The sequence below is a fragment of the Danio aesculapii genome, chromosome 12 (genome assembly GCF_903798145.1).
Source record: "Danio aesculapii chromosome 12, fDanAes4.1, whole genome shotgun sequence".
NCBI lineage: Eukaryota > Metazoa > Chordata > Actinopteri > Cypriniformes > Danionidae > Danio > Danio aesculapii.
In genome coordinates, this window is record NC_079446.1 from 17,694,880 (window position 1) to 17,706,661 (window position 11,782).

The 11,782-nt window shown below is 33.9% G+C and overlaps 1 protein-coding gene across 1 annotated transcript; it reads left to right on the forward strand.

Moving 5' to 3' along the window:
* Positions 1-6,431: 6,431 nt before the first annotated feature.
* Positions 6,432-11,212, forward strand: ppp1r3cb (protein phosphatase 1, regulatory subunit 3Cb). The gene is made up of 2 exons (XM_056469654.1): positions 6,432-6,658; positions 8,779-11,212. The coding sequence occupies exons 1-2, from the start codon at positions 6,645-6,647 to the stop codon at positions 9,716-9,718; spliced, it is 954 nt and encodes a 317-aa protein (XP_056325629.1). The 5' UTR covers positions 6,432-6,644; the 3' UTR covers positions 9,719-11,212.
* The last annotated feature ends 570 nt before the right edge of the window (positions 11,213-11,782 follow it).

An 11,782-nucleotide genomic window follows, 5' to 3' on the forward strand; every position in this document is an offset into this window, starting at 1 on the left:
AGTACTCTGTCAGGTTTATTCACTGTGTCAAAGCTGGTTTCTGCCGGTAGATGGTTTAATGTGAAGGTCTCTTGTTACTGTGTCTTCATCTTATGCTGGCTGGCTGTGTATATGTACCCGAATGTAAATGGGAATTATGTTTAAAAAAAGAAGCACACTGTATATTTGCAAATAATTTCAGTGTTTATACCTGTGTAAAATAATGTTTCGTATTTGGTCACAGCCCATCAAAGTTTGATTGTAATTGTCTTTTTTTGTATCAAACTGATGACTGTATGATGTCTGTGTAGTTTAATTAGACAAATGCTGCATTAAGGTCACTGAGCATAAAGGCATGTTCTTATCTTTAGGGCCACATAGTACTGTTCAAAATGTGTACCCTTTTAGAATATATGGATTATTTTTGAATGTAAATTGTTATAATAAAAATAATAAAAACTGCATTTGTTTGTTTGCTTATTTATATATTTATTTCATTAGAAGAACATAAATGTTGAATATTTTATTCATAATTCAAATATATTATTAAAACATCTTTATTATAAATTAAAATGTATTTCTGTTCATTTTTATTTCATTCTAAGTATATATATATATATATATATATATATATATATATATATATATATATATATATATATATATATATATATATATATATATATATATATATATATATATATATATATATATAAAACAACCTTATGTATATACAGAATATAAAGCCTAAATTTTTTTTTAGACTTTGTCACTGTGCCTCAAAAGGCAGGTTTGTCCTTCATTTTAATTGTGTTGTGCAGGTTTTATGAATTAGCAATATACAGTGCATCCGGAAAGTATTCATATTGCTTCACTTTTTCCATATTTTTTATGTTACAGCCTTATTCCAAAATGCATTAAATAATTTATTCCCTCAAAATTCTACACACAATACCCCATAATGACAATGTGAAAAAAAGGTTTTTGAAATTTGTTCAAATTTATTAAAAATAAAAAACCTGAAAAATCACATGTACATAAGTATTCACAGGCTTCGCTCAATACTTTGTTGATGCACCTTTAGCAGTAATTACAGCCTAAAGTCTTTTTGAAAATGATGCCACAAGCTTGGCACACCTGTCTTTGGGCATTTTTGCCCATTCCTCTCAAGCTCTATCAGGTTGGATGGGAAGCGATTGTGTACAGCCATTTTCAGTTCTCTCCAGAGATGTTCAATAGGATTTAGGTCTGGGCCACTCAAGGACATTCACCTAGTTGTTGTGAAGTCACTCCATTGATATTTTGGCGGTGTGCTTTGGGTCATTGTCCTGCTGGAAGATGAACCGTCACCCCAGTCTGAGGTCAAGAGCACTCTGAAGCAGGTTTTCATTCAGGATGTCTCTGTACATTGCTGCATTCATCTTTCCCCCTATCCTGACTAGTCTTCCAGTTCCTGCTGCTGAAAAACATCCCCACACACAGCATGATGCTGCCACCACCATGCTCCACTGTAGTGATGGTATTAGCCTGGTGATGAGTGGTGCCTGGTTTTCTCCAAATGTAACACCTGGCATTCATTTCAAAGAGTTCAATTTTAGTCTCATCAGACCAGAGAATTTGGTTTCTTATGGTCTGAGAATCCTTCAGATGCCTTTTGGCAAATTCCAGGCAGGGAGTGGCTTCCGCCTGGCCTCTCTACCATACAGCCCTAATTGGTGGATTGCTGCACAGATGGTTGTCTTTCTGTAAGGTTCTCCTCTCTCCACAGAAGAATGCTGGAGCTCAAACAGAGTGACCATCGGGTTATTGATTGCCTCCCTGACTAAGGCCCTTCTACCCCGATCACTCAGCTTAGATGGCCGGCCAGCTCTAGGAAGAGTCCTGGTGATTCCAAACATCTTCCACTCATGGATGATGGAGGTCACTGTGCTCATTGGAACTTTCAGAGCAGCAGAAATTTTTCTGTAACCTTCCCCAGCCTTGTGCCTCGAGACAATCCTGTCTCGGAGGTCTACAGACAATTCCTTTGTCTTCATGCTTGGTTTGTGCTTTGACATGCGCTGTCAAACCTGAGACCTTATATAGACAGGTGTATGCCTTTTCAAATCATGTCCAATCAACTGAATTTAACACAGGTGAACTCCAATTAAGCTGCTGAAACATTTCAAGAATGATCTGTGGAAACAGAATGTACCTGAGCTCAATTTAGAGCTTCACAGGAAAGGCTGTGAATACTGATGTGCATGTAATTTTTCAGGTTTTTATTTTAATAAATTTGCAGTAATTTCAAAAAAACTTTTTTTCACATTGTCATTATGGGGTATTGTGTGTAGAATTTTGAGGAAATAAATGAAATTAATCCATTTTAGAATAAGGCGTAACATAAAAAAATGTGGAAAAAATGAAGAGCTATGAATACTTTACAAATGCACTGTATACAAATTCACATTGATCACTTTTTTTCATATTATTTGTAGGTACAGATCAAAAAGATCTGTGATTGCATCTGTGAATATATGTCACATTAAATGACAATGAATGAATATTTGAGTTGTCTTCTAAAATAAGCCTGTTCAGTTATTTCACTTTTAAGACAAGAAAATTAACCCATTCTTTGCCATAAAAATGAAATAACTGAACTTACACACACGAGGCTGAGGACAAAAATAGAAGAAAATTTAACTTTAGAGGCTTTTGCATCTGAATTCCACAGTTTGTCATTTTATATTTGGCTAAAATAATATGAAACATTAAATAAAATTAGACACTTTACTAGCATTTACATCGTAAAAAATACTGGGTTTCACATATTTTTTTCATGATGTCCCAAACAAAACTAAAGAATTGTGTTGATTCAGCTCATTTTAATTAAGTAGTTTAAACAAGCAGCAAAAATCTTTTGGGTTTTTTTGTGTAAAATGTCTTTAATCTGAATGACAAAACAAGACATCTTATCTTTGACTCATATACAGTATTTAATTATACGTTTAAATATTTCTACAAACAAATCTTGTGTAACAAATTCTACATGTATTTGCGGTAACTGTTAATACAGCAGTCCAGCAGCAGATGGTAGTAACAGGCTAATTCTAGATTTAAACCTCTCTTGAAATAAAAGAAAACAAACAAACCACAGGATAATGAAGTTGAGGATTTTAACTACTTCTTTGTTGTTTGTTGTGCTGAGGTGTTTGACAAGATCGTATAAATCCGACATTTATAAACGCATACTATTTAGATTTTAGTCTGCAACACATTCTTGATATCTTTGGTCAAACCGAGAGTACTTCAAGCCAGAGGACGTAAAGCATAAAACCCATTAAACTCAGTTGTGTGACATATAGCGGTCTTTGAGCGCAGTCCCGGCTTTATTATTATTATTATTATTATTATTATTATTATTATTATTATTATTATTATTATTATTATTATTATTATTAATTTAAGAAATCATTGCAAGTTCTATCATGTTTCGGACTTGCTTCCCCTTTATTAAACACACCCTGCATTGTTCTTAGAAAATCATCTAACAACACTCACTAATTTTAGCGTCTTATTACATTTATGCTTATTGTTTTACATAAGTCAAACGAATGCTCACTCAAAATGTGGTAAACAACATAGTAGCCTACTGGCTAAGTTACTTTAATGGATACTTTCAAGGTTGCTAAATATCTGGGTAAAAAGAAACCCAAACACCCTCCTTAATTCTAAATTATAGAGGTAAATGAGCTCTCACTGGTCATCATCATTAAAGACCATCATCATTAACAGAGTAAACAGATTGTGATTTGATTGGTGTGCTTTTGCGGGATTCTGTTTGTGTGCTTCCTGTTTTGCAAGTGTGGTTAATGGACCAATAGTTGCTTGAAGTTTCCACTCTTGAGATAGAGTGTTCAGATTAAACTTGGATGTCTCAAAAGAAGCCGAGGACCTGATTAAAGGTAAAATATGTTGTACTTTGTACAGACATAATTTTTTTTCAATGAAAATATTTTAAACTATTTTCGTCGTGTAAATGTTGTAATATTTGTAGTGCTTAAATGAGCATAACTTATATTGAGATTGATTTCATTTCAATTGAAAAATGATAAAAGGTCAAACATTACATTGTTACAATTTTGAGTACTTTAGGTTTATTCGTCTTTGGTTTTATTCATCTTTGGTTTTATTCATCCCTGGTCCAACCCAAAGCAAATATGTTTAATAAACGACATAATAAAATGTGGTCTCTTTAATGTTTTTAAATTTAACTTAATCACCTTTTAACTTGATGACTTTTGTGTTTATTTGATCCAAAGTACAGCAAAAACAGTAAAATTTGTAATTGTTTTACTATTTAAAATGTTTTTCTATTTGAATATGTTTTAAAATGTAATTTTAAAATGTTCAAGAAACATTTGTTGTGGTTTTTGTTGGTATTTGTAACAATATTCATTAACAGTTTCATTTTTAAAAGAATTTATCTGAAATAAAAAAAAGAATATAAAACTTCATTTTATAACCTTTATTGGTAAAGATATCATAGAAATGATCATTTTATTTAGCTAGGATGCTTAAAATTAATAATAAAAACGATGACAAAGAAATTACATTGTGAAAAGATTTATATTTCAGATAAAAACTTTTCTTCTGAACTTTCTATTCATCAAAGAAAGCTGAATAATTCTACAAGCTGTATTCAACACATAAGAATAATATAAAATGTTTGGGAACAGCAAATCAGAAAATCTGAATGATTTCTGAAAGATCATTTGGAGAAATAATTATGAAAATTCATTTTGAGATCATCCCAAACAGGAGCAAAATTGTGTTTTATAATTTATTCAAATTTTAAACAGTTATTTTTAATAGTAAAATATTTCAAAATTTTACTGCTTTTGGTGAACTTTGGAAAAAAATGCAGTAAACAGAACGGAAGTAACTGTTTAAACAATGTAATCATCTGCTGTTCTAAAACTTGATAGAGTATATTGTAAGCATGTTGTTTCATTTATACATAAATTTATTAATAATGCTAACTAATTATGGAACATTACAGCAATTTTTGTTGTGTGTGTATCTCATGACAGTAACAATCCACCTGATATTTTAAATATATAAATGTAGTATCTGAAATATGATGTGTTGTACTCCATTCTTATCACAAGTAATCAATAAATTCATTATACACTGTAAATTTTTGCGATATGGATCTTGCTAATGTAGGTCACATTACTCAATAGGCTGCTGTCGTTGCAACATACAGCATATTGACCGTCTACTGTAACAGCAATGGAGCATGATGACAGCTTCATGAATGTTTAACACTCACAGATGAAAGACTCCCATTTTGTATAAATACTCTATTACATATAATTTCACATGTTTTTTTTTTTTTTTTTTTTTTTTTTAATGCAAGATTATTGATGATGTGATTATAAATGATTATTCTTTTTTTATCATTTCAACATTGCACAAATTTGGTCAAATATTATTCACAACTTCTGTCACTTGATGGAGTCTGGGTTCCTTGCACACACTTACATTTGATCTGCTTAACTGAGGTTTAAAAATCATAATAAAAGTATTAGACTACTAGTATTCTGACTGATTATACATCTGTTTTATTGTGGAATCATATTTGTTTCACATTTTTCAACAACTGCAGTTTTCCATGATTGAAACTGGACTAACTCAAAACTAAACTGACTTGAGCTTAACATTCACTCTATTCTCTTTTTTAGAGCTGCTCTACAGCAGAATTTGAATGCCTGACATTTTATTTATTTAGCTATTTATGTGATTGCACCATGGCTTTAAAGCGTTATATTGAAATAATGTTAAAAATTAGCACAGAAAATTCCCAAATTTCCAGTTTCTCATTGCATTGCACATTCCTTTTGCTCATAAGGATTTCTATCCATTTGTAACACTTACACTGCATCTCCATGAGCCATTTAAGCCACTTTTTGCCATTTTGAGCCACAACTCAATCAGCAGTTTTTGTTTTGTTTTTTGTTTGTTAGGTTTTGTTGTTTCATAAACCTACTGACACAAGATAAAGATAAAAATAAAAACGTATTTAAAAGTGTAAAGACCAGAGCCTTAAACGTTATTTTATTAGCAGTGGAATACAGAGACACACACTTATAAGTCCTCCATAAACACCAACAAAAAAGGAAATACAGAACGGAAATTACTTAAATCCACAGGTCGCGCGTCACCGCTTCGCAGGACTTTCACAGGCTGTCTAAATTTGGATGAGCTTTTCTCCCGCCCCTCTCTCTCTCTCTCTCTCTCTCTCTCTCTCTCTCTCTCTCTGTCTCTCTTTCTGCTGGGCTGATCTCCCTTTGCACGCGCGAGACGACTGATTCTTTCCTGAGCGCTGATTGCTCAAGCGCCTCGCTCTCGCGCTCTCCCATTGGCTGTCATGATGGGTTACCGTGAGCCAATGCGCGCAGAGGCTTGATGTACCGGCTGAACGCTCTTGACTTTTGCAGTACGGCTGGACCGTGAAGGGGGCGTGCCGCCGCAAACCACTGTTCTTCAGCGAGGTTTTAGTTATGGTGCTGCTCGAAACGTTTTTAAATAAAGTTTAAGGGCACGTAGGAGAAATCAATGCTTCATCAAACTATCGCAGAGCAAACCGTTTGAGACGTTTTGGAAACCAACCACGAGTTTCAATGAATTGCACCAGGTAAGAATACAGAGTGCGTCACAATTCCGCGATGGACTGGAAAAGTGTAAAGAATGAGTTTCTCTGAATAGTATTAATCATTTAGATTAGGTTTAAAAGAATGTTCGTTTAAATAATCAAACATTGGCTCTGTCAAGCTGTTTTGTGGTTGTTTTAACTAATTAGTGTGTGTTTCTATTTATATTTAATAGCTGGTTGCTGTGACGAATGGTTTCTTTTCTTTTTTATTTTAGTTAACGTTACTCTTGTAACTAACGTTATTATATCGATATTAGTGTGTTCATCCGTTACTTTTGGCTTTTTGTTCGAGTAGAGAGGCTACCGTTTAGTTTGTCACAATAAAATTGCTTAAAATTGTATTACTTTTATTATTGATCCTGCATTGTAAAAAAATATATGATCAATTAGTCCTGACATATGTTTTTAGGTCATTGTAACTTATTAAACTAAGTAAATCATGTTCTAACTTAAATTTCTAAGTTAGACACGCTGTTTTAAGTCACTTTACAATAATATAAGTTCAGTGGACTGAATATAAGTAATATAAGTAGGCCCACACGGAATCTGCGCGCAGAAATCTGCAGATTTCTGCAGATTTTTTAGCCCATCATTGATTCTATTCATTTACTTGTGTGCAAATTTATATTTCTTCAGTTTTTTAATTAATTTCAGTAATATTATTGACTAAAACGTAAATGTTAATTTGATTTATTTACAATACAGTTTCAGGGTTCAACGTTAAGGATTTTTTTCTACTGGCCCAAAATTTTTACTGGCCCAACAAGAAAAAAAAGCTATTTTAGCCTCATATTTTAAATAATGTGTCAAAAATAACGTCTGCGAATCTAGAATTATATAGTTAAACAATGTTAATACATGTATATTGAGTATAAATTCAAAATGTTATGCAAACAAAAAGAGCAGTATGGAAAATTTGGAGGTGATTTATTGCAGTTCTAAATTGTTTAACAAAAGGTGGCTGACTTGTCAAACTGAGGGCAAATTGTACAAAATACTTCATTTTTTTCATTGTGTTGTACCCACGTAAATGTCTGCTTCCAAGTCTGTTTTTTCCAGGGTACAGAAAAAAAAATTACGTGCTCACAACATCCAATCAAAAATGAGAAGAATCGAAAAGCTATATGGTAGTTACGACATCACAGAAAAGGTAGCATTGAAAGGCTTAAAAGCACAAACTGTTTCTCAATTCTAAGTCTGTATTTGACAATTGACAAATAGTCGCAGGCAAACTAAACTTCATCGGGCAGTCCTTATTGTTTAGCCCTGCAGTTTGTAAAGTAATATAATCTGTGTTTTAGTAGATATATCATAAGAGAGATATTATATAAAATACTTTGTTTTCCAAAAAAGTGGATCTAATTGTATTTGCATTGTAAACATTAAATAAAAGTTAAAAATGTATTATTTTTTTATTTCATATATCACGTTTGTTCCGCATAAATCCAAAGATTTGTTACAAAATTTTGCTCAGAAATAGCAAAAAATGTCAGCAGATTCTGTCTGGCCCTGCTCATAAGGATCATTTGATTCAGCTTAAAAATCTAAGGCAACCAAGATTTTTACAGTGTGCTGTTTACTGTATTATCCAAGTAAATATTCTATTACTTTTGCTGCAGCATATTTTATTGTCTGTGGTTCTGATGTCAATTTTATTCATATATCTGTTAAATTGTTTGTAGTAACTCTTAATTTTAAGTACTAGATGTACTAGATGGCGTGTAACTAAGTAGGAGTTATTTTGACTAATTACATTAGAATATGAACTTGTCATAAGCCTACTGTACTGTTATACTGACTTGATATGTTGCCTAATGTACAAGTAACATTTAAAAAATAATAATTTTACTAGCAGTGATTGAAAAAGCAACCAATTGGCCATTCATAAGAAACTTGATCTGTTGAAGATAAAATCAGTAGATATGGCTCTAAACGTACTGTAAAACAACTAACTGAAACTAGTAACTGTAAAACTAGCTGAAACTGTAGTGGTTTTGTTTGTTAATCTCTACATTCTGTGCCAAGACTTCAACTATGTGACTGTCACATCTCCTGCCTAATTGGTCACTCTAGTGTTTTTTTCACTATTGTTTTCATCACAGGGTTCTGCAGATACTGAACCCCAGGCCAATGCCAAGTCCAATTATGCCTGTGGATGTGGCAATGAGAATCTGCCTGGCCCATTCGCCGCCTCTTCGCAGTTTCCTCAGTTCATATGAGGACTGCAAATCCAGGAACCTTGTCAACCAGTACAAACCTCTGCGATCCTGCATCAGCTCCAAGACAGATGACGACACAGCCAACATAACATGGAAGAGTCCCGAGACCAAAGCTAAAAAGAAAGTGGTTTTTGCCGACTCCAAAGGCATGTCTCTGACAGCAGTGCATGTGTTCAAGGAATTCGAGGAAGACCTCATGTTAGACCTGCAGTTTGAACTATCAGATTTGGAGGATGCCATTGTTGGCCTGAAAGCAGAGAAGGAGAAGAATTTTAGTTTAGGCTTCCCTCAACCTGCCGCCGACTATTTGGACTTCCGGAATCGTCTAAAGAAGAACCTGGTATGCTTGGAAAACTGTATAATTCAGGAGAGATCTGTCACTGGCACAGTCAAAGTGAGTAACGTAAGCTTCGAGAAGGTTGTCCATGTGCGAATAACTTTTGATTCATGGAAAAGCCACACTGACATTCCTTGTACGTACATGAATAATGTTTATGGTTGTGAGGACGTTGACACCTTCTCCTTTTCCATCGACCTTCCAACTTTTGTGGCTCCACATGAACAGGTGGAATTCTGCATATCCTACAAAACTCACGATATGACATACTGGGACAATAACGATGGGAAAAATTACAAGTTGGTACATACGGAGAACGACTCCAGTCAGGCCAGCATCACACAAAATGCCACCCCAGATTTCAAGGCTCAAGGAAAACGGCCAGAAATGGAATTTGACCAATTTGGGAGCCCGAGAACATCTAGTGGATTCTTCCCCGAGTGGCAAAGCTGGGGTCATATAGAGAACAACACCCCCTACTGGTGACAGTTTAACACGTACCTACGAACTGGTCGCCGTAACACGGACAAATGCAAGGAGAGTATTGGATCCTTTCAGAATGGATTTCTGAAAAACCAGAAGAGACGAAATGAGCAATGAAGTACTGAAGCGAACGTCTGTTTGGACATCAATTCAGTGTCGGTGTATGTTTTTAAGATAAACATTTAGCTTAAAATAAAATGTTTGGGCTCTTAAATTATGCAAACCTGGGACTAACCATGTTAATCTTAAAGCAGTTTTTTCAGAATGTTTTGTTTTTTCTAATTTTGTAGCACACTACATATGCTGTTTTGTAGATCTGACATGGGGTAAACCAATAATTTGCATAACATAGATGCCTTCCTTTGTGTTATTCTGTGATTAACTGTAATACAATGGCGTTGTTTTTTGGATAGCTTTCCAAATGTCTTTGTATAAAGTGAACAACTAGATTCTTCCTCAAAACTACTTTGTTACCCTGAAGGGTAACAACTTTGCTGTTAAAACAATTGCTTCTGAAATGTGACTGGATGTTAATATGTAATCATTTTAATCATCCTTAAAGGTATAGTTCACCCAAAAAATGAATGTTCTGTTGTCTACTTTAAACTTCATTCCAAACCTGCCCTGCTGACCTTCATATTAGGAATAAAACAATACTTGTATATCTACTTTTGAGTTACGCAGATGAAAACGAAGCTGTAGATGTTTAAAACAGCATGAAAGCTAGTAAATAATGACTACATATTTAATTATGGGTGAACCGTCCCTTTAATGGAAGATGAATCGGCGCAGCATACTGTATGTATTGCTCAGATTATGGAAGTGGAATAATCTGGAACAAAATGAGATTGCTTCATATTGAAGTTTATGTGTCTCATTTGATAGCACCAGTTTATCGGTCACTTTCTAATGAATGCACTAATCATGAGGGAGTCTGTGAGATTATGATACCTATTAAGTGCTAAATCTCTGCTGTTGCTATTTCCTATGTTTGTTCTACTTTTTTAAAACTGCAGTTTTGATGTATTTTACACTTCTTTCCTACGACATTTTTGCTGCTATGCTCTTGTTTGTGCTGCGTTGTGATTTATGACCCATGGTGTGTAAAAACTCTCCATTGTTATTTGGAGATAGAAGATGAGGGATGTTGGACGTTACTTGAATGAGGCCCTAGAATGTGAGAAAGAATGGCTAAAGAGGACAACGATCTTGAATGAGGTTCTTGTGTTTTTCATGACTGCCCCCACTCCCCCCCTGCTGCAATAGAAACACAGGTTGATGCCTTGCAGGATGGAGATTGTGGACTGTGGTGAACCGCGAGCTGCTGTAACTGCTGAGAGGGATAATGCAGGTTGAATGTAAACAGAGGCCTAAGCGAGACAGTATATGCCTACGTATTTTTTCTACTGCAAAGAAAGATGTTTGTACGAAAGAATGCTGTACTATACTCTTGTGTTCCTTTTAGAAATAAAACCTAATGTTTCTATGAGGAGTGAACTTCAGTTTGTTTTATGTCTACTTATCTTAATGAAAAGTTCATTCAAAAAGAGAAAAAGTATACGACACTGTAAATAATATCTGTAAATTAGCAGTTTTCCTTATTCATAATTTTATTATCCCCCATTTCTGCTTTTAAATTGCATTATGGTACCTGGATCTTTCTTCAAATATTTTTGTGATATAATGTTTGGGTTGGTGTTGTATATAAGCAATTCCAGTGTTATGGATGTGACATCTGCAGTAAAATCTCAAAACATAAATTCACAGAGAAAGTATGTTAACATTATATTGAAACATTTGCTTACATTTTTCAAAACAACCAACCACAGAGTTATGGGAGCAGAAAAATATCAATCTGTAAACATTTTTTATATTTTAAATGAGGAAAATAAATGTGCGTTATGGATGTGACCAAAAAAGTCAGCGAGATTACATATACAACACACTTTGTAGTAATTCTGTGAATTAAACTGCACAACCCAAAAGAAATCATGCTGATCAAAAGGATAAAAGTTGGCTCTCAAAAATGATTTATTTTATTTTATTTTATTTGACATTTTTGCATTT